Here is a 27,669-nt window from a genome sequence, read left to right as displayed (position 1 = left end):
AACACTTGACAGAATTGAAGGTAGAAATAGACAGTCTTAGAAGAAGAGTTGGAGACTTTAACATACCACTTTTAATAACAGATAGAAAATCTAGACAGAAGATCAATAAGGAAATAGAAGACTTGAACAATACTATATACCAATTAGATCATAGCAGACATATTTAGTGAACTTTATCTAACAACAACAGAATATACATTCTTGAACAACCTATAGAAAAGGCAAAAATATTGGAAACTACACATATGATAAAAGTTTATTATCCAGAATAATAAAGAAATACTGCAGCTCAACAGCAAAGAGATAAACCCAATTTTAAAAATGAGAATACTTGAATAAATTATAGTGAAATTATAATGATGAGGAATTGATGCATCCCATCTCAACCTCCAAAGAACATATATAAATGGCCAAAGAGCACATGAAAAAATGCTCAACATCATTAGCCATTAAGGGAATGCAAATCAAAACAACAATGAGATACCATTTCACACCCACTAGGATGGGAACAATCCAAAAAATGGAAAATAACAAGTGTGGAGAGGATATGGAGAAATAGGAACACATCCTTCACTGTTGGCAGGAATGTAAAATGGTGCAGCTGAAATGGAAAACAGTTTGGCAGTTCCTCAGAAAGCTAAGATAAGAATTATCGTATGACCCAGGAATCTCATTTCTAGGTATATACCCAAAAGAACCGAAAAGAGGGATTCAAACAGATATTTTCATACCAATGTTCAAAGTGGCCTTATTCACAATTGCCAAAAGATGGAAGCAATTCACATGTCCATTAGCAGATCAAAGGTTAAACCAAATGTTGTATACACACTGGAATAATATTCAATCATATAAAGGAATAAAGTTCAGATTCATGCAACAACATGGATGAAACTTAAAGATATCATGTTGACTTAAATGACCCAGACACAAAAGGACAAATATTGTATTATCTTACTGATATGAAATAATTACAATAAGCAAATTCAAGGAGTCAGACACAGAATACAGGTTAGAGAGGCCAGTGTGGGGTTAGAAAATGGGGAGTTAATTCTTACTGGGTACAGAGTTTTTGTTTGGGGTAATGGAAAAATTTTGGTAATGGATGGTGGTGATGACAGTACAACATCATGAATTAACACCACTGTATTATATATTTTAAAGTGGTTAAAGGGGTGAAATTTTAGGATGTATAAATGTTACTAGAAAAAGAAAAAAAGCACAGGGCTATAAGACACAGTGAATAATGTAAATTCTGTACTATTGTTAATAGTATAATTTTAATAATATTGCTTCATCAATTTTAACAAAGGTACCCAATAATGTAAAGTGTTAATATTAGAAAAAACTACATGTGAGCAGGAGGTACATGGGACCTCTGCATTTTCTGCATGATTTTTCTATAAACCTACATCACTAATTAAAAAAAAGTTGTGGACACTACAAATGTGACCCATTTTTCAAGGCCCTGTTTGATGCACTTTTCTCTACAGAGCTTACTGTGATCTGCCCCTAAGGAAGTGATAATAGTAGAAAGGAACAAGCATGAGGTTTCGAATCAGAATAACCTATGTTCAAAATCTGATTCTGTTACTTATTAGCTGAGGCAACCAGCCAATATGTGCCTCAAAAGATTAATAAAAATAATGATGCAAGTGATGAAAAAAATACCATTTATTGATCACTTAGTACAAACCAAGTCCTTTACATAACCATTTATTATTCAAAATGCTTCAAGATAGGTGGAATCATCTTAATTTTATAGATATGAAACTCAAACTCAGAAATTCTAAGTAGTTTTTCTAAGACCTTGAGAGGTTATTTAGAACATCAAGAGAAATAAGGTGTGAATGAAATACTCTAAAAGCTCTAGAGCACCATATAAATTTTAGGTATTCTTAAATAAGAATGTATATGAATACCTTTGCTATCTGTATATGTGCTTGCTAATCTTTCTTACAAAAACTGCTTTTAGTAACATTAATTATCAAAGTTTGAGAAATGTGAACATTAGTTCCTTAGGAACTGGACCCTGATTGACAGCTTTTTCCTAGAGTACTGTTTCAAAACCAGAGAGACTCAGTATTACTTATAGATTTAGAAGCTCTGGTGATTAAATGCCTTGACCAAAATGATCATAGAATTTAACTTAAAAAAAAAAGCTCAAGTTTCTCTTGCAATATTATCTAACTAGATGATAACACCCACACTCCGGTAAATTTTCTAGAGACATCCCATGAATGATAAATTATGTTTTAAATACAGTTTTCTAATTAGAAAAATAAAAGTATGTGTTATAGCCTTATAGGACTTGGTAGTCCAGTGCCTGGAACGAGGTGACCTAGGGGCTTGATTAGACTATTTTGGGTTTAGCTCAATAATTAGCCCACCTTATTTCAGAAATGCTTTAACTTCTTATACATGTATTTGTAGTCTGCGGTAGCTCTTTGCATGAGTCTCTGTCCATGTCTGGTGGCATTTGATCACTTAGTTTCTATATGTTAACTCCTGGAGTACAATGTCATTCACCTGTAAAAGGGTCAGTTATCATGGTAGGTGCCGGGGATATAAAAATGAATAAGATACAATATCTGAATTCAAGGAGCACTCAGACTAGTGCGATGACTCCACAACATTTAGATTACTGCAAATATCAATTTTATTTTGTATCCTTAGTTTCCTTGATTAAAAAGAAAAATCAAATGGTATAACGCAATCTCTTCCATTAGGATACCTAATTTTACAAAACAAACAAAACAAAAGGCTATTTTTTTTAATTAAAAGACTAAAAGAGAAATCAACTCATGTAAATTCCCCTTCTTAAAGTCTTCCAATAGCTTCTAAATACATTTAGAATAAAAACAAATTCATTATCATGATCAATGGGCCCAATGTGATTTGGCTTCAGACTACTGTGATCTCATTTCCTATCACTCTCCCCTTTGCTCCTAGAGTTCAGTTGCAAGCCTTCTTTCTGTTTCTGAAATAGAAAACAATTCCTGCCTTAGGGCTTTTTCTAACTATTCAATCAAAAGCAAAATCCACATGTTCTTGTCCATCTCTTGTTTCTCACATTACCCCTGTAGTTCTTCATTAACACTATCTGATATTACATTGTTTATGTATTTGTTTATTGTCTGTCTCACTCTTCTAAAGTGAGAATGCCAAGGGAAAGCATATCTTTAATATCTTATTCAGCACAGTATCTCAGAATTTAGGATAACACCTGACACAGAATAGGTACTCAATCCATATTTGTAAATGAATCAAAGAATCAATGAATGGTTAAGCTAAGATTCAACTCCAGGTCTGGCTGGTTGCCAACCGTAGTGTCTGTTGATCATGTAACATTGCTTGTGAGGGCAGTGTTGTATCTAACTTTTTTTTTTAAGATTTATTTTATTTATTTATTTCCCCCCCCCCTCCCATTTTGTTGTTCGAGGTTGCTGTCTGGCTGTGTCCATTTGCTGTGTGCTCTCTGTGTCTGCTCATCTTCTCTTTAGGAGGTACCAGAACCCGAACCTGGGACCTCTCATGTGGGAGAGAGGCGCTCAATCGCTTGAGCCACCTCAGCTCCCTTCTTTGCTGTGTCACTCATTGTCTTTCCTCTTTGTGCCTCTTTGTTGCATCATCTTGTTGTGTCAGTTCGCCATGACTGCCCACTGCACCAGCTTGCCTTCTCCAGGAGGCACCGGGAATGGAATCTGGGTCCTCCCATTTGGTAGACAGAAGCCCAATTGCTTGAGTCACATCTGCTTCCCTCTAATTTATTTTTGTATCTAATACATCCCCTAACACATTGCTTTATATAAAATGTGTATCAATATATACATACTGCTCTCTTTTTGGGTTCTCTCTTCCGTTCTCTACACCGCCATGCCCTGCTCTGAAGAGACCCCCGCCATTTCCCCCAGTAAGCGGGCCCGGTCTGCGGAGGAGGGCGGCGTGCGGATCCGCTTTGCTCGGCTTTCGGAGCATGCCACGGCCCGACCAAGGGGTCCGCGCGAGCCGCGGGCTTTGACCTGTACAGTGCCTATGATTATACAATACCACCCATGGAGAAAGCCCTTGTGAAAACAGACATTCAGATAGCCCTTCCTTCTGGATGTTATGGAAGAGTAGCTCCGCGTTCTGGCTTGGCTGCAAAACACTCCATAGATGTCGGAGCTGGTGTCATAGATGAAGATTATAGAGGAAATGTCGGTGTTGTGCTTTTTAATTTTGGCAAAGAAAAGTTTGAAGTGAAAAAGGGTGATCGAATTGCACAGCTGATTTGTGAACGGATTTTTTATCCAGAAATAGAGGAAGTTCAGGTTTTGGATGTCACTGAAAGGGGTTCAGGAGGTTTTGGGTCTACCGGAAAGAATTAAAATTTATGCCAAGAACATACTTTTTTCCTTAAAAATAATGCTTCACTTAAAGTGTTTTGGTGTTTGTGTGACTATAAACCTATTAAACTTTAACTTCTAAAAACATTTGGTTTTCTTACGGTCAAGGGAAGGGCACCTCTGGTGGGATCAACGAAATTTTTTTGTTTTACTACTTATTGTTGTATGTAAATCTGCTTCATGGTGTCATAATACAAACAGTTTCTTTTGCAATTTATTTTATGTATAAATATAGATCTATTGGGAAATGTATATTATTTAATTCACTAAATGCTACCCCATCAGCAACTTATTTTTCTTTGCTTTATAAACCATAAAAAATGCCTTTTATTCAGTAAACTTGAATTTGTACAGATACAAATTATTGCATAAATTGAACTAAAAGATAATAAAAATCAGAGGTTAAAGTTAACAAAAAAATATATATATATACATACTGAATAAAATATTTTAGATTTCATAGTATAAATTCTTATGTATTGGAATACAAATAAAAACAGTACTGAACTAATTAGAGCCATTCCTTCCTCCAAGAATACTTCTCTAATTCAACTTCCCTCCTTTATCCAATTCTTACTTTGCTTTAAGAACCACAGCATATTTTTGACTCAGCACTGACAGAAACAGTTTGACATTACAAGTTCTCAACTCTCACAGCAGTTTTTTCCTATATGACTGATTTTCCTCCCACAAACCTATCTGCTGAGACAGGGACCTGACACTTAACTCTTTTCTTTCTTTTTTACTCTCTCTCTCCTTTCCTTGCTTCCTTCTTTCCTTCCTTGCTTTTTTCTTGCCTTTCCTTTCTTTCGTTTTCTTTGTCTGTTTGTTTGTTTTAGGTGATAAGGAGAGAGGTTTAAAATGGCTTTAAAATATAAACATCTATAGGCAGCGGACTTGGCCCAGTGGTTAGGGCGTCTGTCTACCACATGGGAGGTCCACGGTTCAAACCCCGGGCCTCCTTGACCCGTGTAGAGCTGGCCCATGCACAGTGCTGATGCCTGCAAGGAGTGCCATGCCATGCAGGGGTGTCCCCTGCAGGGGTACCCCACATGCAAGGAGTGCGCCCTGTAAGGAGAGCTGCTCTGCGTGAAAGAAAGTGCAGCCTGCCCAGGAATGGTGCTGCACACACGGAGAGCGGACACAAAAAGATGACGCAACAAAAAGAAAGACAGATTCCCATGCCGTTGACAACAACAGAAGCGGACAAAGAAGACGCAGCAAATAGACACAGAGAACAGAAAACTGGGGTGGGGGGTGGGGGGAAGGGGAGAGGAATAAATAAATAAAATAAAATAAAATAAAATATAAACATCTACAGACCTGGGATTACAATAAATTATAATCCTTTAAGTGATGTGACTATGTCTTAAATGCTATCTAGCTAAATTTCTCCAAGCAAAAGTGCCACAAGGGTAGATAGACTCTGACAAATGAAGCAGAGACATCAACAACAGTTTGATTGGATAATTTCTCAATTCACAAAATCTCAAAGACCTGAAATGGTAAATTTACATTTATTCATCCTCCCAAAAAGTATACAAAAGTGTATTATTTTCATGTTATTATAACTACAAATGTCTAAGACAGCTCTGAAATGTTTTAGTTCTAATACTTAACATATTCAAGAGTGCTCTTTTTTTAACACTTTTTTCAGCATTCCATATTGAGTAATCTACAATTGATAATCCATTTTATCAAAGGCTTTCATACTATAAAAACATTAATTTCAGTTTTAAATTATCTTTTCTATTTGGCAACATAATATATAATTGGAATGTAGTAGTGTAATGTAGTCATTGATTAGATCTACAGAAAACTATGTTTGTTATAGGAAGGTAAATGAGATATAGGAAGATAAAAGGGACACCTGCAAGCCAATAGCCTGGGTAAAGAGAAAATATAAAAACAAAAAGGACACAGAAATTTAGACAGCACAGCCATGTAGGATAAATAACATAGGTACAAATAGGCCAATATACTCCAAAGACTATGAAGGCACAAATAATTTATAGGATAGAAAGTGGTGGCCATTAGTATAATATAAACCACCATATAATCTCTTCGAGAAGTGAAAAAAAGGGCACAGGGTGTCAGAGATATTAATCCAAAGTGTGGATGTTTTAAGGAACCATAGCTATCCAGAAAACTATTTTCCCAGGTTTAACATGGCCAATTTTTTTTTAATGTTCATTACCTTTTTCTAAAAATGAATTTTTATTATAAAAGTTGTAAACTTACAAAACAATCATGCACATGTGTAGAATTCCCATACAACAACCCTTCACCAACATACCACACTGCTGTGGAACATGTTACAGATTATGAAATAATATCAGCAGACTATTAACACTAACTATGGTCCATAGTGTACATTTGGTACGTATTTTCCACACCTCCCTATTATTAACACAGTACATTTTTTACACTGATGCAAGAATATTATAGCATTGGTGTTAACTATAGTCCATAGGTTATATTAATTGTATTTTTCCCATGCTTCTCCTCATTCCTACCACCCTGCAATAGTGACATACATCTATTCTATTTTACAGAAGGATATTCTTGCATTTGTACTATTAACCATGATTCTCATCCACCTGAGTTCACTGTGATACTCATTCCCTAGATTAATCTCTAGCTTTCTTTCAACTGACATTCACATCCCTAGACTACCCTTTTCACCATACCTAAAATATTAGTGTATTCTTATGTCTATTTTATAGAGGTGATTTCATGAAAATTAATTCTCATTTCAACCTAATCATGCTGCCTCAAGGACATAATCCTTTTAATCCCTCCTTAAAGACAGGACCTTATTTTACTCATTGTATCTAAAATTTTTTTTACCTGGCTCTAACATAATAAGAGCTCTTTTTTAAAAAAGATTATTTGTTAATGTTAATTCAAATTAGAATGTTAATAATTTAAAAAATCATTCTGCCATTTCAGCAACAAAACTTATGTGAGGCAACATGCCTAAAAAAAAAAAAAGCTGAAAACTTTACAGGAAGTATATTCCAAAGGCTTCCTTAGCCAGTTTTCTAAAGTACAGAATGATCAATAAAAATCAGTTTATAACTGTACCTTCCAAATGTCAATTGGAAAGAAAATCTGTGAGTTCAATGGAATGCCAGCTATTACTGGCAGACATTTACCCTTACAGTGAGAGAATGCTGTGTTTGCATTGTTCTCTTAATAGCATACTAACAATTATATTTCTGTAGAGTCATTAATGCACAGAAAAAATTATATAATAAAGCAGTGAATAATGGACTGCGATTTATTCTCTACTGGTCAGTTACTAGAGGTAAGAAAGAGTAAGTCCTATCATCTTAGGCAGGTATAAAAAGAATCTTCTCTTGTTAAAACTCAAGGGAATATGAAGAGGGTATAAAAGAAAAGAAGTCAGACAGATTATGCTGTCAATTTTAGTTGTCATAATGTGCTTCAGAGATAAAACATTCCTCAGAATGGCAATTGAACAGATGGAAATTTTCATTTTTTGGTTAACTGGATGGAAGAATTGGACCAGTACCTAAATGACATTGAAATGAAGCTTCAACCCCCCTCCCACAAGAAGGAAACAGATGCATCACTCCAGATACAAAATAAATTATTGAACACTGCATATATTATATTGGCATCATTGTACCCAACTGTACATCTGCACAATGTTTTAGTCTCCTGGTGAGAGAACAGACATTTCTAAAAGGGAAAATAGGCAACTATTGAAGTGAATCAGATAAGTATACCATTTGGGTAAGAAAAACCAAAGCAACACTTCACTGAATTTGAAGTTATTCATGCTGAGAGGAAAAAGGAACCATAAATTATACTGATTTCAATGCCATTGAACTTATACATTGATTTAAATGTGGTAGATTCTGACATATAAAAGCACATTTTCAGGATTTTTATAATCTTAAAACAGAACAAAAACAAAAAAAAATGATGACTTAAGGCCCTAAAGGAGTTAAGACTGAACACTCTTTATATGATCTGACAGAGGAGTGATATATTAAACTAAAACTACAATCCTTATCTTAATAAGCTAGGATTAGATAGGACACACAGAATGGATAACTAAAAAGAGACCTATTTGGTATTTTACTGATCCTATAAGTTGTGAATTAAGAAAATGTGGTTGAGAGTAACTCCTTTATTTTATTATGTAAGTTCCACTTCCACTTCTTACAATACTTTCCCACTGCTTGTCTAGCCAGCTTTTACTCAATGCTGGAGTTCATTCATAGAGGCAGTTTATATCATCCTATACCTCTACCTCTAGTCTTCCCATCAACCCTTTTCACTATCTCCCAATTCATTAAATCCTTAGAGTTCAGCTACAAAGGAAATAAAAGGGCATCACATTTAAAAGGCAGGTGAAACAAGCCAGGTTTGTTATTTTGTTTTTAAGATATAGTCCCAGTCGAATTGGATCAACAGACTCCAGCATGATAAGACGACCATATCAGAAGTTCTGATCAGGGAACATAGATGTCTCAGGATGACAAATAGAATAAATCATGAGGTTAGTACCTAAAGTGGAAAAGGGAAAATGGAAAAATGTTTGCAATGTGAAGTTTTTATAGTCAAATAAGAGAAATTCTGACTTCTTTTTATTTATTAAGTCATTTATCACAATGCCAGTGAGACCTTATGAAATATCTAAAATGATAGAACATTTTATCAGACATGACTTCCAATTAAACTATAGTAAGGATTCACTGCCTTGAAGACCAACTAAATTGTGTCTCATGAAACTATTAGAACAGCACAAGCAAAAAAATATATGTTTAGTGTAACCCTAAAAAATATTAATAGAGAGCAGATTATTACATGGACACAATGAATTATGAGTCTGAATTGGTGCATAGTCTTCACAATGGGTGTTCTCTTTAGAAATAAAAGTTGCAAAAGGAAGTCATTTTTTCCAGACTCTCATTATTTTTTTAAAACAGACAAATGTGAAATAGGGATAAATTTATTAAAGATATAGAAAGACAAATATAACCTAAAAGTAAAATTAAAAGGAAGTTGGGCCCATCTGAACTTACTAAATAGAGAAAAAGCTTGAGGGGAATAGCTGGGAATATGGGATAGGAGAAATAGTTAGAAGGTCATTGGAAAAGGAGAGTAGAGTGGCTCCCTCCCTGGGATGTTTCTGCCAAGAAAGGAGAATAAGAATAGAACCTTCAGGAATAGTTTCATGTGGTGGCTGGACATATGCAAAGAGTCTGTTCCTAGAAAAAGGTCATAGGATAAAAGCTAATTCAAGGGAGATGTGGCTCAAGGAATCAGGCACCCATCTCCTACATGGGAGGTCCTGGGTTCAATTCCCAGTGCTTCTAAAGAAGAGGAGCAGCAACAACGAGGTGGGAGCAAAGGTGACGCAAACAGTACAGCATTCACCTCCCACGTGGAAGGTCCCAGTTTTGGTTCCTGATGCTTCTTGAGGAGGGCAAGCAGACAAGATAGTCAAGGTGCGGGGGGAAGAGGGGAATAAAAAAGTTTTTTGTTTTTTTAAAAAGAGTTGAATATCATCTTTTAAAAAAGCGAATTCACAGACGAGTAAGAGAAAGAAGTAAACCAGAAACCATATATTGTCCCTCTTACTCATTCTGATACTCTCTATTATTTAAACTTATACTGATTTATGGTTTCTATTCTATTACCTACTCTCTGATAGCAGTATTTCTCATTGTCCTTTTGTCATCATTCTTATATTAATATGAATATGGATTGTATTTAATAGGTAACCTAAAACAAATGATTTCAAGTTGCTCTATCTCCAGTGGTTACTGGGCATGGGACTAACAAAGGAGGCTGACAGATCATCACCTAGGAGCTTGGTTAAAATTTCTAATATATGGGAGAGAAGGGCATGTCCAGGTTTCTTCAAATGAGGACAGAAATAGGGGCAAAAGGGCTAGACTGAAGGAAGCAGTGTGATTTCATTTCAGGTTAAGTCCAACTTGACTTTCATTTCATTGTCATTAGAGAGAGATACTTAAGAGTCTTATTTTGATACCAGAATGTTTTCTTATCAAACATAATAGTAACATGACCTTTGTCAGCCAAAGGGGTGCTGATGCAAAATACCAGAAATTGGTTGGTTTTTATAAAGGGTATTTATTTGGGGTAGGAGCTTACAGATAGATACCAGGCCATAAAGCATAAGTTATTTCCCTCACCAAAGTCTATTTAGAGCAAGATGGCTGATGGTGTCTGTGAGGGTTCAGGCTTCCTGGGTTCCTACATTCCCGGGGCTTGCTTTTCTGTAGGTTAAAGGTTCCTTCCTTCCTGGTGCTCACTTCCCAGGTCTTCAGCATCAAACTCTAACATCAGAAATCCCCAACTCTGTTCTTTGCCATGTCTTTGATCTATGAGACCCCACCCACCAAGGGGTGGGGACGCAAAGCCTTAATCATAACTCAATCATGTCCAGGAATACAGATCAGATTAAAAGCATAGTCCAATATTTCTTTTTGGAAATCATCAATTATATCAAACTGCTACAACCTTTATTAATAAATAAATAAATTAATAATTTATGAATAAAGTATTTCTTAACATGGATATTGTAATTTAGAAAGTGTGGAAAGTTGAGTGTAGGTGTAGCTCAGCGGTTGAGCACCTATTTCCCATGGACGAGGTCCTGGGTTCAATCCCTAGCACCTCCTAAAAAAAAAAGTGTAAAAAGATAAACTTTGAACACAGTACACATAGAAACTCTGGGAAGTGTGATGGATGGCTGGATTTACCTTTCTAAGTGTAAAGCCTTCACTGGGACAGAGAAAAGCTAAAGTAGTATTAATAAAACCATATGTGACAAATGAATATTAAATCTACTCAACTTCTATTGAAAAGGAGCACTTGAGACTGAAGTTCTTTTAATCCTTTTTTGCATCTTTTTTGTTGAGTAGATGATTAGCACACTTTCAATGCTGACAAATTATATACTCTGTTAAGCTATGAAGATTTTCTTATACTCCTTAACAATAATTTATGACAATTTTAATTTTTTTCTTCTAGCATGTTCTTTTATCATATTTTATGTTTCATCAAAAACCATCATGCAAATTTCAGCAAAAAAGAAAAAAATTATCTCAACCTGGAATTCTAAACACTCTTAGCTTTTCTGACTTATAAGAGGCAAAAAGCAAAAACTATATCATACAATAAAGCAAAATAGGAAATCTGATTTTTATAGAACTTTCTCTTAAGTAGATTCAGAATAAGGCACTCTGCCTCCACAGCAAACATTTGCTGAAATACACTGTTGGAAGACACTTATATTGACAGTACTATCCTGGCATATTAGTATAACTATTTATCCTTTAAAAAAATTTTTAGGTAAAATTCACGTAACAAAATTACACATTTTAAAGTGTACAAGTCAGGGCATTTAGGAGATTCACAATGTTAGTAGATTTGTAACCACCCACTCTATCTAGTTCCATAACATTTTCACCCCTCAAAAGCAAAAACTCTGTACCCACTAAACAGTGACTCCCTATCTCCCCTGACCCCAGTCCATAGCAATCTGCTGTCTCTATGGATTTATTTATTTTGGATATTTCTATATATGAAATCATACAATATATGATCCTTATTTCTGGCTTCCTTCACTTAGCATAATATCTTCAGTTTTAATTATGTATCAGTACTTCATTCTTTTTATGGCTGAGTAATATTCCATTGTCTGTATATACCACAAATTGCTTATTCATTCATCTGTTGACAGACACTTGGTTGTTTCCAACTTTTGGCTACTATCAAGTGTTGCTATGAATATTCATGTACATGTAGTTGTCCCTATTTTCAGTTCATTTGAATCTATAACTAGAAATGGAATTGGACTCATATGGTAATTCTATGCTTAGCTTTCTGAGGAACAACCAGTTTTCCATAGTGGCTGTACCATTTTACATTCTCATCAGCAATACCTGAGGGTTCCAATCTCTCTGCATCCTCACCAACACTTATTATTTTCCCTTTTGTTGATAATGGCCATTTTAATACATGTGAAGTGGTATCCCACTGTGGCTTTTATTTTCATTTCCTAATGATTAATGATGTTGAGGATTTTTCATGTGCTTTTTGGCTATTTGTAATGTTCTTTGAAGAAATGTCTATTCAAGCTCTTCACCGTTTTTAAATTGGTTTGGGTTTGTCTTTTTGTTGTTGAGTTGTAAGAGTTCTACATATATTCTGGATACCTTCTCAGATATATGCTAATGTGATTTGCAAATATTTCTCCCATTCTGTAGCTTGTCTTTTCCTTTCTTAATAATGTCCTGTCATGCCTAAAATTTTCAATTTTGATTAAGTCCAATTTATCTATTTTTTTCTTTTGTTGCTTGTGCTTTTGGTGCCACATCTAAGAATCCATTGCCAAACCCAAGGTCATGAATATTTGTCCCTATATTTTCTTCTAAGTGTTTTATAATTTTATCTCTTATATTTAGGCTGTTGACCACTTTTGAATCAATTTTTGTATATGCTGTAAGGTGGAGGGTCCAATTTCATTCTTTCATATATGGACATATAGTCATCCCAGCACCATTTAGGAAACTATTTTCTCCCCATTGATGATCATGGAACCCTTGTCAGAAATCATTTAGCCATAGATGTGTAGTTTATTTTTGGGTTCTCCATTCTGCTTTCATTTCTATAGTTATCCTTTGAAAATAAACATTTCCATAAGTGCTCAAAATGAAAGGACAAATGAGTTTGGATAAGTAACACAAATCTGAGCTCTTTAAGTTCATTTAATGGTTCCCATTAGACTGGTGGCATTCTTTCTCAATAGCAGCCACATCTGTAACCTGGGTAGATGATCTTTGGCAGGGCTCATTCCCTAGGTTGCCCCTGATTTTAAGTACCCTCTTCCTGGAACCAACATGAGTTGAGATGGGGGTTCCTTAGATCCCACAAATCAACTTTAGGTATTCCTCAGCATAATCACATGGCACTTAGACAACACTATCAACTTCCCTTTTTTTCTGGCTCATTAGAAGATGAAGAATGGTAAAGAAAAGTAACAGGAAGGTGGTACAAGTTTCTACTCTTAGCAGATCTACAGTGCTTATCAGCATTAGCTAATAAACTTGAGCCAAGTGATCAAGAAGCTATCTTAGCACATACTTACAGGCATCTGCATTCATTACTAGTAACTTAACAACCACATACATTCAGTCCAAATATTAGGATGGTGCAAAAGGAATTTCAGTTTTTGCACTGTTGAAATTTGCTATTTGATACTGGAATACATTCTTAAATAAATATGGTTATGTTATACACCATTTTAATGTGCATTTCTTGCTTTATGTTTTTGTGCTACTGACATTACTTGCTGTTTATTTTATAATTTATTTTAGACTATGGAATGATATTAGACAAAAAGCAAATTCGAGCAATTTTCTTATTTGAGTTCAATATGGGTTGTAAAACAGTGGAGACAACTCGCAACTACAACCACACATTGGTTCAGGAACTGCTAACAAACGTAAAGTGCAGTGGTGGTTCAATAAGTTTTGCAAAGGAAACGAGAGCCTTGAGGATGAGGAGAGTGGTGGCTGGCCACCGGAAGTTGACAACAACGAATTGAGAGCAATCAGTGAAGCTGATCCTCTTACAACTATACGAGAAGTTGTTGCAGAACTCGGCATCGACCATTCTACAGTTGTTAGGCATCTGAAGCAAATTGGAAAGGTGAAAAAGCTTGATAAGTGGGTGCCTCACGAGCTGACTGAAAATCAAAATACCATCATCTTGAAGTGTCATCTTCTCTTATTCTACACAGCAATAACAAACCATTTCTTGATCAGATTGTGACACGAGACAAAAAGTAGATTCTATATGACAATCGGCTACAACCAGCTCAGTGGCTGAACCAAGAAGAAGCTCCAAAGCACTTCCCAATGCCAAACTTGCACCAAAAAAAGGTCATGGTCACTATTTGGTGGTCTGCTGCCAATCTGATACACTACAACTTTTTAATCCTGGCGAAACCATTACACTTGAGAAGTATGCTCAGCAAATCGATGAGATGCACTGAGAACTGCAATGACGGCACTCAGCCTTGGTCAACAGGAAGGGCCCAATTCTTCTCCATGACAATGCCCAACCACTTGCCGCACAACCAACGCTTCATAAGTTGAATGAATTGGGGGAAGCGGTTGTGGTTCAATCAGTTGGACTCCCATCTACCATATGGGAGGCCCTGGATTCATGTCCTGGGGCCTCCTTGTGAAGGCAGGCTCACCTGCAAGCTGCAGAAGCACCACCCAGCCTGCAGGCACCGTGGAACACTGCACAGCCCACAAGTACAGAGCGCCAACTCTGCATGATGACTCAACAAAAAAAGGAAAACAAGCAAAAACACAGAAGGGCACACAGCAAATGGACACAGAGAGCAGACAGCAAGCAAGTCGCAAGGGAGGAAGGGAAATAAAATACAGACATAGAAGACATAAAATAAATAAATACAGACATAGAAGAACGCACAGAGAATGGACACAGAGAGTAGACAGCATGCGAAAAGCCACGGCGGGGGGTGGGGGGGTAAAAAAAAATGACTATTAAAAAAAAAAGTTGAGGACTTCCGGCAAGATGGTGGCTGAGTGAGCTTGCCTTGCCGTCTCTCCTGGGAAGAGGCAGCTGGGCACCGCTGGAGGTTCTCCGGGACCAGGCTTTTTCAGGATTTTTTCAGGGCAGGAAGTGTCTGGACATCGATTTGGTGGGAAGGTAACGGAAAGGACTGGTCTATAAGATATAAATTGGGACTTTTCAGGAGGGGGAGGCAAGATGGCGGCGGAGTGAACTTCCCGGTTACTAGCTCCTGGGGGGAATCGGCTGGGAGGCTTCGGAGACTCTTTGGGACCGGCTGTTTCGGGATTTTTCCTGGTCCGGAGGTGTCTGGACATCGATTTGGAGGGAAGGTAACAGAGAGGATCCATCTGTGAAATATACATGGAGATCCCAGCTACGTGTGGAGGATTCCCTCCTTGGGTAGGTGGAGCCGAGGCAGCTAGCACCGCGCGGAGCCCCGGCGGGCGGCGGCCAGGGTAGCCAAGTCCGGCCGAGCCCGGCTGAGCCGCGGCGGGCGGAGGGGCAGAGCCCGGCTGAGCTCGGCCGAGCCCAGCCACGCCACGCCGGGCGGCGAGTGGGAGAGCCGAGCCGCGCTGCGCCGCACCGGGCGGCGGGCGGGAAAGCCGAGCCCGGCCGAGCCCAGCCGAGCCCAGCCGAGCCGCGGCGGGCGGCGGGCGGGGGACCGGAGCCCAGCTGAGCCCAGCCGAGCCTGGCGGCGGGGTTTCTGTTCTTTGGTTTTTTTTTTTTTTTTTTTTTTTTTTTTTTAATTTTTTGTTGTTCTTGTTGTTCTTGTTGTTCTTTTTTTTTTTTTTTTCAATCCTCTCTTTCTTGTCCCCAATATTCTTCTTATACTATTTTACCTTAACAATACAATAGGTCCTACAGGAAATACCTCACATTTGCTGGGTTTCCTCACCCTCCACTGCCTCATTTCTCTGTGAATAGATTTAGCCTATCTACACTATCCCCTTTCCCCTACAACTTGATATCCTCCACCATCTGCTATCTCTCCTATATTCCATCTCCCTTTCTTTGATCCACAAAGTGTCTAACTCTTAATTTCTAATACCTTTGTTTAGTTTTCCATCTGGTATTCGTCCCTGAAACTATTACCTTTCTTTTCTCTTTCCCTCTCTCACGAAAACAATAGCCTCTTAGTACGTACCACATTCCTCCCATATTCAGTCGTCTACCTCATTATAGGTACTTTCCTACTACTATAACTCTACACAATTTACATGATCTAACCTCCATCCTCCCAGAACTCATATTGTTGCTTTGTAAACATATATCACCAATACTACTTCACACTTTCTCCTTCCTTACACAATTGACTTTCCCCAGCACTAATACTTTCCTTTAAAGTGAGCTTAACTAGCAATAAGAAATTGGAATAAGAAGAACAAAGTGACAAAGAGAAGATATAACACTTACGCAAAAACAACAGCTAATTAATCTCCAAGACTAGACAAAGAAGCTAAGGAACTGATTAAACCCGTCAAAGAAAAAATGTTGACAAGACAGCAACAAAAATCTACAAACCAAACCAGTAATCAGGAAAACATGGCTGAATCCAATCAACAAACTGAAAATCAGGAAGGGGGGCAGGACTTTGCACTAGCAATGAAAGATCTCAGAACATTTATCACCGACAAATTTGATGAAGTAATGAAAGAGGTTAACAGCGTGAAGACAACACTTGGAGGGGAAATTGCAGACATGCGCAAAAAAATAACAGATGTGATGGAACTGAACACCACAATTCAAGAAATCAAAAATACACTTGCAGCAAATATCAGCAGACTAGAAGAGGCAGAGCAGAGAATTAGTGATGTGGAAGACAGTGCATTGGAAATCAAACAGATAGTAGAAGTGGTCAATAAAAAGGTAGAAAAAATCCAGATAGGACTTAGGGACCTGAATGATAACGCAAAACGCTCAAACATACGTATTATAGGCATTCCAGAAGGAGAAGAGAAGGGAAAGGGGTCAGAAGGAGTGTTGCAGGAAATAATGAATGAAAACTTCCCAAATCTACTGAAAGAGACAGATGTACATATCCAAGAAGCACAGCGCACTCCACTGGTCATAAACCCCAACAGGCCCACCCCAAGACATATACTTGTCAAATTATCCAATGCTCAAGACAAAGAAAAAATTCTAAAAGCAGCAAGAGAAAAGAAAACCATCACATACAAGGGAAACTCCATAAGATTAAGTGCTGATTTCTCATCTGAAACGATGGAGGCAAGAAGGCAGTGGTATGATATAGTCAAGGTACTAAAGGAAAAAAATCTCCAACCAAGAATACTCTATCCAGCTAAACTAGCATTCAAAAATGATGGAGAGTTCAAAATATTCACAGATAAACAGAAACTGAAAGAGTATATCAACAAGAAACCTCCCCTTCAAGAAATTCTTAAGGGAATACTGCAGGAAGAAAGGAAAAAACAGGACAGTCAGAGATGGAGGAGAGTGTAAAAGCAACAAGAAAGACAAAAATAGAAGGGGAAAATAAAATAATACAAACAAAATATAACAAACACAAATCCAACCAAAATATGGCTACCATAAATAACTCTCTAAACTATAAATTCAGTAATAACACTGAATGTCAACGGATTAAACTCACCTATCAAAAGATTCAGACTGGGACACTGGATAAGGAAATACGACCCATCTATATGCTGCCTACAAGAGACACATCTTAGACCCAGAGACTCATGGAGGTTGAAAGTGAATGGCTGGAAAACAATCATACAAGCAAACAACAACCAAAAAAAGGCAGGAGTAGCTATATTAATATCAGACAAAATAGACTTTAAATGCGAAACAATTGTGAGAGACAAAGAAGGATACTATATTTTAGTGAAAGGGACAATTTGTCAAGAAGATCGAACAATCATAAATATTTATGCTCCTAACAAGGGCGCCTCTAAATATGTGAGGCAAACGCTGGAAAAACTAAGTGAAAGAATAGATGCATCTACAATTATAGTGGGGGATTTTAATACACCACTATCAACTCTGGACAGAACATCTCAAAAGAGAATCACTAAAGAAACAAAACATTTGAACAGTATATTAGAAGAGCTGGATCTAATAGACATATATAGATCATTACACCCAAACACAGCAGGATATACATTTTTCTCAAGCGCACATGGAACATTCTCCAAGATTGACCATATGCTAGGCCACAAAGAAAGGCTTAATGAATTCAGAAAGATCGAAATCATACAAAACAATATCTCTGACCACAGTGGAGTCAAGCTGGAAATTTGCAAGGGACAGAGACCCAGACTTCACACGACAATTTGGAAATTAAACAGCACACTCTTAGAAAAACAGTGGGTCAAAGAGGAAATCTCAAAAGAAATCAATGACTACCTTGAAACAAATGATAATGATAACACAACATACCAAAATTTATGGGATGCAGCAAAAGCGGTACTGAGAGGGAAATTTATAGCCATAAATTCATATATCAAAAAAGAAGAAAGAGCAGAAATTGAAGAATTAACTGCACATTTGAAGGAATTAGAAAAACAACAACAAAGTAACCCAACAAGAAGAAGAAGGAAGGAAATAACAAAGATAAGAGCAGAACTAAATGAAATAGAAAATAAGAAAGCACTTGAAAAAATAAACAAGACCAAGAGCTGGTTTTTTGAGAAGATCAACAAAATTAACAAACCTTTAGCGAGACTAACAAAGAAAAAAAGAGAAAAGATGCAAATACACAAAATAAGAAATGAGAAAGGTGATATCACCACTGACCCCACAGAAATAAAGACTATCATAAGAGGATACTTTGAAAAACTATATTCCAACAAAAATGACAATTTAGAGGAAATGGACAAATTCCTAGAAATACATAAGCAGCCCATACTGACGAAAGAAGAAATTGATGATCTTAACAAACCAATCACAAGCAAAGAGATAGAATCAGTCATTAAAAATCTCCCAACTAAGAAGAGCCCAGGGCCAGACGGCTTCACAGGTGAATTCTACAAAACATTCCGGAAAGAACTAACACCAATCCTGTTGAAACTATTCCAAAAAATCGAAACAGAAGGAACACTGCCTAATTCCTTCTATGATGCCAACATTACCCTAGTACCAAAGCCAAACAAAGACACCACAAGAAAGGAAAATTACAGACCAATTTCTCTAATGAACCTAGACGCAAAAATACTTAACAAAATACTTGCTAATCGTATTCAACAACACATTAAACGAATTATACACCATGACCAAGTGGGATTTATTCCAGGTATGCAAGGATGGTTCAACATAAGAAAATCAATCAATGTAATACACCATATAAACAGATTGAGAGAAAAAAAACACATGATTATATCTATAGATGCAGAAAAGGCATTTGACAAAATACAGCACCCCTTCCTGATAAAAACACTCCAAAAGATCGGAATACAAGGAAACTTTTTGAACATGATAAAGAGTATATATGAAAAACCTAAAGCCAACATTGTTTACAATGGCGAAATCCTGAAATCCTTCCCTCTAAAATCAGGAACAAGACAAGGATGCCCATTGTCTCCGCTCCTATTTAACATTGTCTTGGAAGTACTGGCTCGAGCACTGAGACAAGAACCAGATATAAAAGGCATTCAAATTGGAAGGGAAGAAGTCAAAATTTCATTATTTGCAGATGACATGATCCTATATATAGAAAACCCTGAGAGATCTACAACAAAGCTCCTAGAACTCATAAATGAGTTTAGCAAAGTCGCAGGTTGTAAGATCAATGCGCAAAAATCAGTAGCATTTCTATACACCAATAATGAGCAAGATCAGGAGGAAATCAAGAAACAAATACCATTCACAATAGTAAATAAAAAAATCAAATACTTAGGAATAAATTTAACTAAAGAGGTAAAAAACTTATACATCGAGAACTATACAAGATTGTTCAAGGAAATCAAAGAAGACCTAAATAAATGGAAGAATATTCCCTGTTCATGGATAGGAAGACTGAATATTATTAAGATGTCTATCCTACCAAAACTGATCTACACATTCAATGCAATCCCAATAAAAATCAACACAGCCTTCTTTAAGGAACTAGAAAAACTAACTATGAAATTTATTTGGAATAAAAAGAGGCCCCGAATAGCCAAAGACATATTGAAAAAGAAAAACGAAATAGGAGGAATCACACTTCCTGACTTCAAAACATACTACAAAGCTACAGTAGTGAAAACAGCATGGTACTGGCATAAGGAGAGACACACAGACCAATGGAATCGAATTGAAAGTTCAGATATAGAACCTCATGTATATAGCCATATAATATTCGATAAAGCCACCAAACCCTCACAACTGGGAGAGAATGGCCTATTCAACAAATGGTGCCTGGAGAACTGGATAGCTATATGTAGAAGAATGAAAGAGGATTACCATCTCACACCTTATACAAAGATCAACTCAAGATGGATCAAAGACCTAAATATAAGAGCCAAGACCATAAAGACCTTAGAAAGCAGTGTAGGGAAACATCTACAGGACCTTGTAATAGGAAATGGCTTCATGAATATCACACCAAAAGCACGAGCAGCAAAAGAACAAATAGATAAATGGGACTACCTCAAAATTAAAGCCTTCTGCACCTCAAAGGAGTTTGTCAAGAAAGTAAAAAGGGAACCCACACAATGGGAGAAAATATTTGGCAAGCATATATCTGATAAGAGACTTATAACTTGCATATATAAAGAACTCATAGATCTCGAAAACAAAAAGATAAACAACCCATTTAAAAAATGGGAAAAAGATTTAAACAGGCACTTCTCCAAAGAAGAAATACAAATGGCTAAAAAGCACATGAAAAAATGCTCCAAATCCCTAGCTATCAGGGAAATGCAAATCAAAACTACAATGAGATACCATCTTACTCCCATAAGATTGGCAGCCATGAAAAAAACAGTAGAATACAAATGCTGGAGAGGATGTGAAGAAAGGGGAACACTCATCCATTGCTGGTGGGAATGCAGAAGGATCCAACCATTCTGGAGGACAGTTTGGCAGTTTCTCAAAAAATTATCCATAGATTTGCCATATGACCCAGCAATACCACTGCTGGGTATATACCCATCAGATCTGAAAACAAGGACACAAACCGATATATGTACACCAATGTTCATAGCAGCATTGTTCACCATCGCCAAAAGTTGGAATCAATCCAAAAGTCCATCAACAGATGAGTGGATCAATAAAATGTGGTATATACACACAATGGAATACTACTCAGCTGTAAGAACCAATACACTACAATCGCACGTGATAACATGGATGAACCTTGAGAATCTTATGTTGAGTGAAGCAACCCAGGCATTGAAGGACAAATACTATATGACCTCAATGATATGAAATAAGTTAACTGCCTCAGAGAGCTAGAGTCTGGAAAAGTGGCTTACTGGAAATCGGGGGGTGGAGGAAGGCTGTGAGTTAATGTCTGTAGGGGTGGAATCTGTGATGAGCTGGGGGTAAGTATGAGCACAAAGAAGGGACAAAATGGGGGCAAGGGGTTACCTTCGGGTGGGGTTTTCTGGGTTTGAGGGGGGCTGGGGATGGGAAGAGGGGTAATATGGTCCAAGAAATAGGTGGGAGGGAGGGACAACATACAAACATGGGAGAGTGCCAGAAGTTCATTGAGAACTAAATGTTGAGTAAAACGTATCAAAGTATAAGTAGGAGGGTTACCTGGTTAGGACGCTCAGGGGGTATGGTCTGATGCGGGACGGACTCCGGAGGGAATAGCTGAAGGCTCATTTTGCCAAGGTGGGTTCTACCATTGGGTGGGGTGGACCCATATCCTGGGGAAGACTAATGCCGTAGAATAGAGAGAACTGTATCTCTCGTGAGAAAGGACGGCTCCCAGGGCATTAGATTGGCAGGCGTTGTGGGCCCTAAGGGGAGGGGAAAATGGACGTGCAATGGATGGAACAAAGGTAAATAAGGGGGCAAAAGAGGAGTTATGTGAGAGTACACGAGGATGAATATAAAACAGCTAATATTACACCAAAAACATATAGGGGACGACAGACTAATAATGAAAACCATAAGACAAAACATAGGATAACTAAAAAATTTAGAAAACTGTACAACCTAAAGTATGGACCACATAGTAAGCACAAATGTTACCTTGTTTGAAAACTGTAGTTTCGGAATCTGTACATCAGTTTCAGGAAATATGATATGAATAAGTTAAAAGATTATTGCTGTGGAAGGGAAAAGGTTTTATGGTGGATCTGGGGAAATACTGTATATTGTATATATGAATTTTTGTGATCTAAGACTCTTCTGAAGCTGGCATTATGTTGGGATTCACTTTACGGGAAGTTTTGGATCACAGAGTGGTTCAACAATGGCAGCAGAGGAATACTGATATGGGATGTTATTGACAGGATATATATGGTTGACAGGGAGTTATACAGGGCATATGCCCAGGGTATATGGTAATGTCTATATATACTCATAGTGGAAACAATTAAAAACAACAGCTGGGGGGGTACTGGGCTCCTGGCCGGGGGGTCACTGTTGTGGGCCCTGGGAGAGCAGCGGCAATCCTCCCAGTGCAACGGCAAGAACCAGGAAGGAAGGAGGGCCCAACAGTGGGCTCTTGATACTAATGGCTACACTTTTGAGCCTATGCACCTGCAATAAGAACAAGGCCTAGAGTAGCATTGTGCCTGGGGGTTTCCTCCTGACAGCCTTCATGTTACTCAAATGTGGCCACTCTCACAGCCAAACTCAGCGTGTAGATGTGATGCATTCCCCCCAGCGTGGGACACGACACCCGGGGATGAGCCTCCCTGGCACCGAGGGATCACTACCACATACCAGCTGAAGAAGCAACTAGAAAATGACCTTGAATCAAAGATTCAATGCGGAACAGCAGAATATACCTGTCTACATATAATAACATGACTTCGGGAAGCGGTTTGACCTAATGTAAGGGGGAAATGGAAAGGAGAAATGAGATTATAAGGCTGTGAGTCTCTAAAAAAGAGTCTGGAGGTTGTCAGAAGGAATACCCCTATGTACAACTGAACAGAGTCTAAGAGACAGATAAGGTAGATACAACCCCAGGTATTGGTTCTTTTGAGGGATAAAGAGACCCACGGGTTCTATGGTCATGGCAGAAGGGGTTCACTGCCATGACAGATGGCCCTTCTTTGGAGCTGGTGTTTCTGCGTGATGGAAATGGACTCAGAGGGGATCTCTTTTCACAAGACTTGCATGCTGCTTTATTGGAATTGTAGTTGGTGCTGGGTTTAAGATATATGTAGGGGATTTGAATCTCTGGACTGATAATATGACACCCAGGCCCAGAGCCTCAACAGACTTAAGCTCCTACACTTTGACTTATTGGACTTACTCCACTCAGCTAACATGGAGTTGAAGAAGGTCAACCACCACAACATGGAGCCTAGAGTGTCTACAACTAGAAGCGGGAAGAGTGCATCCAGTACCCATGTGCAATCTAAGCCCTCACTTGACATAGGTGTGCAATGGACACAACCAATCCAATGTCCACAGAGAAAATGTGGAATGGGTGTGGGAACGGTAGCCATGGGGGCTGCTGGGTGTGGGGAACGGGAGGAAGAGATGAGATGTGGAGGCGTTTTCGGGACATGGAGTTGTCCTGGATAGTGCTTCACGGACAATTACGGGACACTGTAGATCCCCCCAGGGCCCACTGGATGGAACGTGAGAGAGTCTGGGCTATGATGTGGACCATTGACTATGGGGTGCAGTGATGCTCAGAGATGAACTTACCAGGTGCAATGGATGTATCACGATGATGGGAGAGAGTGTTGCTGTGGGGGGAGTGGGGGGCGGGGGCGGTGGGGTTGAATGGGACCTCATATATTTTTTTTAATGTAATTTAAAAAAATAATAAATAAATATTAAAAAAAAAAAAAAAGTTGAACGAATTGGGCTATGAAGTTTTGCCTCATACACCATATTCACCTGACCTCTTACCAACCGACTGTCACTTCTTCATGCATCTCAACAACTTTTTGCAGAGAAAACGCTTCCACGAACAGCAGGATGCAGAAAATGCTTTCAAAGAGTTTGTCAAATTCCGAAGCATGTATTTTCACACTACAGGAATATACAGACTTATTTCTCATTGGCAAAAATGTGTTGATTTTAATGGTTCCTATTTAATTGATTAATAAAGATGTGTTTGGGCTAGTTCAAACACATCTAAAATTTAAAATTCACAGTCTAAAACTGCAATTAGTTTTGCACTGACCTAATAATGTAAATTTTATTCCATATCTTTGTTGCAAAGATTTCATTCTAAGTTGTGTGAACATTTAGTGTACTTGCTACAAATAACACTTGTATTATTTTGGTTTATAACACTGGTATTATTATGGTTTATGAATTTATGAATTATCTGTACATAGAAATGGACAAAGGAAAGAAGTGAAGTTTTAAAACTGTTTTATGTTAGTTTGAAAGATAATTTTTGAGGTCACTTACAAGACTCTTTTCATGGCAGTTACAAGGAATAAAAGTCTTAGCAATTATTTGTTTTTATCCCCATATTACAAAAAGTATAGGAAATGATTGTTTTCCTTTTTCATCAGTTTATTCTCACCAATCATCTAGTAGTTGAAATCAGAACTAAACACCATTAATGGGTTTATTTACCACTCACAGTTCAATGACATTAAGAGTGGGCAGAAGGTCATAACTTCTTAAATACGGTATGATCATGGAAAAAGCTATCATTTTTACTTTCAGAAAAGAGGGAAGTGGCTTCTTTGCTGCAAGCAATGCCATCAGAATAAGATGCTGCTTAAAATTTACTCATAAGACAATTCTGTTTCTTTCCCACATCAGAAAGAGAAGCAGAACACTTAGGAGCAGCAGAATATAGTCATCATCTGCCTGGAAGCTTTAAGTCCTTACCAATAAAAACATCAGTAATAGGTCTTGAGGATACCACCATGCACAGGCTCTACCCTAGAGGTCCTCAATAATACCACTTACTTATCTGGAAGGACCTCTGAGTTCATGAGGAATATCTTCTGAAGACTTCTAAATAAAAAAATCTTCTACCATTTTTTCAATAATAAGGGCCATTAAGAAGATACTTAATTGCTGGCCTTCACAGAGCATTGGCCTGCACAGAGAACTGCCCCACGCAGGAGTGCTGGCCTATGCAGAGAGCTGGTGCAGCAAGATGATGCAATAGACACAAAGGAGAGATAATAAGAGATGCAGCAGATCAGGGAGCTGAGGTGGTGCAAGAGAATGATCACCTCTCTCCCACTCTGGAAGGTCCCAGGCTCAGTTCCCGAAGCCACCTAATGAGAATACAAGCAGACACAAAAGAACACACAGCAAATGGACACAGAGCAGACAACGGGGTGTGGGGGGAGGGAGAGTAAATAAATAGATCTTTAAAAAAAAAAGAAGAGGAAACTTAACACTGTGGGTGGAAAAAAAAAAGAGAATAGAGTAGTCTCAACAGGGAAGATCAAGTTAAAGCAGGTGGGCGGTAAGGGTATGAGGTTGTGGTAGAAGGGCTAATTTCTAAACTAATCATGACTGCTTAATTCAGATATTAGTTACTTAGAACAGAGCTTTTTTTTTAATATTTAACTTTTTTTTTTAAAGATTTATTTTATTTATTCCTCTCCCCTTCCCTCCTGTTGCCTGCTGTGTCCATTCGTTGTGTGTTCTTCTGCGTCCGCTCGCATTATCCTGCAGCATTGGGAAACTGAGTCTATTTTTCGTTGCGTCATCTTGCTGCGTCAGGTCTCCATGTGTGCAGCACCACTTCTGGATGGGCTGTGCTTTTTTCACCCAGGGTAGCTCTCTTTGCAGGGCACACTCCTAGCGCATGGGGGACCCCTACGCGGGGACACCCTTGTGTGGCATGGCACTCCTTGCACGTGGCAGCAGCACTGCACGTGGGCCAGCTTACCACATGGGTCAGGAGGCCCTGGGGATTGAATCCTGGACCCTCCATATGGTAGACAGATGCTCTATCAGTTGAGCCACTCAGCTTCCCTAGAACAAGCTCTGTTCTTGAATGTGTATGTGCATCACCTGTGGATCTTGTTTAACTGAAGGTTCTGATTCAGTAGGTCTGGGATAAGGCCTGAAATCTGCAAGGACATATAGAAGATCATTATCTGTGAAAGAGAAAGGCAATTCTCAGGGACATACTACTAGGACTCTAAACAAAACTACAAGGTTCACCTTGGACTATTCTACTTCCTTTGCCAAGTGTCTCCACTTTTTTTATGGCTCCTCATTTCTTCTCTATCTAAAAAATCTCCCATCTTATAGAGGTAAATCTCTCAAGTAAGAGAGAGGAAGATCTCTCTCTTCAATCTACTTTAATATTAGCGGGGAAACTGCTTTGTGGAAAATATTTTTGGAATTCTCTATGCAACTTACCCATCTGGGATAATCACACTATTATTTCCACTAAACTTTACTTGGTCTGCTTGAGTTTGAAATACACAGAATCCACATTAAAAGTACACAGCTTCAAAGCCTCCACTGCCATTTCCTCTACTATAGTAAGTGGCTTTGCATTTTGTAGTAGACTGAAAATAGGAGTTGGGACAGTGTCTTTAAAGAGTGGAAAATTTAAATTATAACCCCCTGAGTACAAGGGATCTCTTATACTGAAAAACCTCATCTTCACAATAAAATACCTAGCCAAGAAAAATGAAGGGCTCTATGAAGGTTTGGTAAAGAAATTTACACAGTTAGGCCATACTATGGGAAGGAAACCAGAGCAAGGTACCACATACTATGTGGAATACTACTGGAAGGAGAAAATAATGGGAATTTTGCCAAAAAAGAGGATGATCAGAGATTAGGTCTGAGACACAAATATCTTTCACTTTGGAGGAAGCATGTGACTCAAACCTTTCTAACATTTTTATGGTTTATTCATTAACAGCAAAAGCCTTTTTAAAGTATATTTCAGATTCCAACATGCATGCCTATTCATAGGATAAAAATATGTTTTTAGCATGTTAAAAGCAAATAAAATGTTATAACCCTATTCCATATAATTTATTAAACAAAAGGAACATTCTGGAAACGGACTTGGCCCAGTGGTTAGGGTGTCCGTCTACCACATGGGAGGTCTGCGGTTCAAACCCCGGGTCTCCTTGATCTGTGTGGAGCTGGCCCATGTGCAGTGCTAATGCGCGCAAGGAGTGCCCTGCCACGCAGGGGGGTCCCCCGTGTAGGGGAGCCCCACGCGCAAGGAGTGCACCCCATAAGGAGAGCCGCCCAGTGCGAAAGAAAGTGCAGCCTGCCCAGGAATGGTGCCGCCCACACTTCCCGTGCAGCTGATGACAACAGAAGCGGACAAAGAAACAAGACGCAGCAAATAGACGCAGAGAACAGACAACAGGGGGAGGGGGGGGAAATTAAATAAATAAATAAATCTTTAAAAAAAAAAAAAAGGAACATTTTTTAAAGGTCATCAAGCTACTGAAATTCCAAAATAGGAATAATTCCCTTTTGTTGAAACAATTTGTTTGGGATTCTTACACATCTTATTTCACAGTTTTCAGAAAACAGACATCATAAAAGAATAATCCTCCATAATAATTTATTACCAGAAAAAAAAGTGATGATTATAATTTTTTATTCCTTCAGTATCAGTTTC

The 27,669-nt window shown here is 38.1% G+C and overlaps 2 protein-coding genes across 3 annotated transcripts in view; one reads left to right on the top strand and one right to left on the bottom strand.

The window, feature by feature from the left end:
- The window catches only part of NDUFAF2 (NADH:ubiquinone oxidoreductase complex assembly factor 2), a 245,301-nt gene that overhangs the window by 183,887 nt on the left and 33,745 nt on the right, over positions 1-27,669 (bottom strand). The window lies entirely within an intron of this gene.
- On the top strand, positions 3,865-4,792 carry LOC101442758 (deoxyuridine 5'-triphosphate nucleotidohydrolase, mitochondrial-like). Its single transcript, XM_012525293.3, is given in 2 exon segments — positions 3,865-3,979; positions 3,982-4,792. Coding segments are annotated over 2 exon segments (492 nt in total). The 5' UTR covers positions 3,865-3,873; the 3' UTR covers positions 4,368-4,792.

The sequence above is a fragment of the Dasypus novemcinctus genome, chromosome 2, assembly GCF_030445035.2.
Source record: "Dasypus novemcinctus isolate mDasNov1 chromosome 2, mDasNov1.1.hap2, whole genome shotgun sequence".
NCBI lineage: Eukaryota > Metazoa > Chordata > Mammalia > Cingulata > Dasypodidae > Dasypus > Dasypus novemcinctus.
This window is presented reverse-complemented; position numbering and strand designations above follow the sequence as displayed.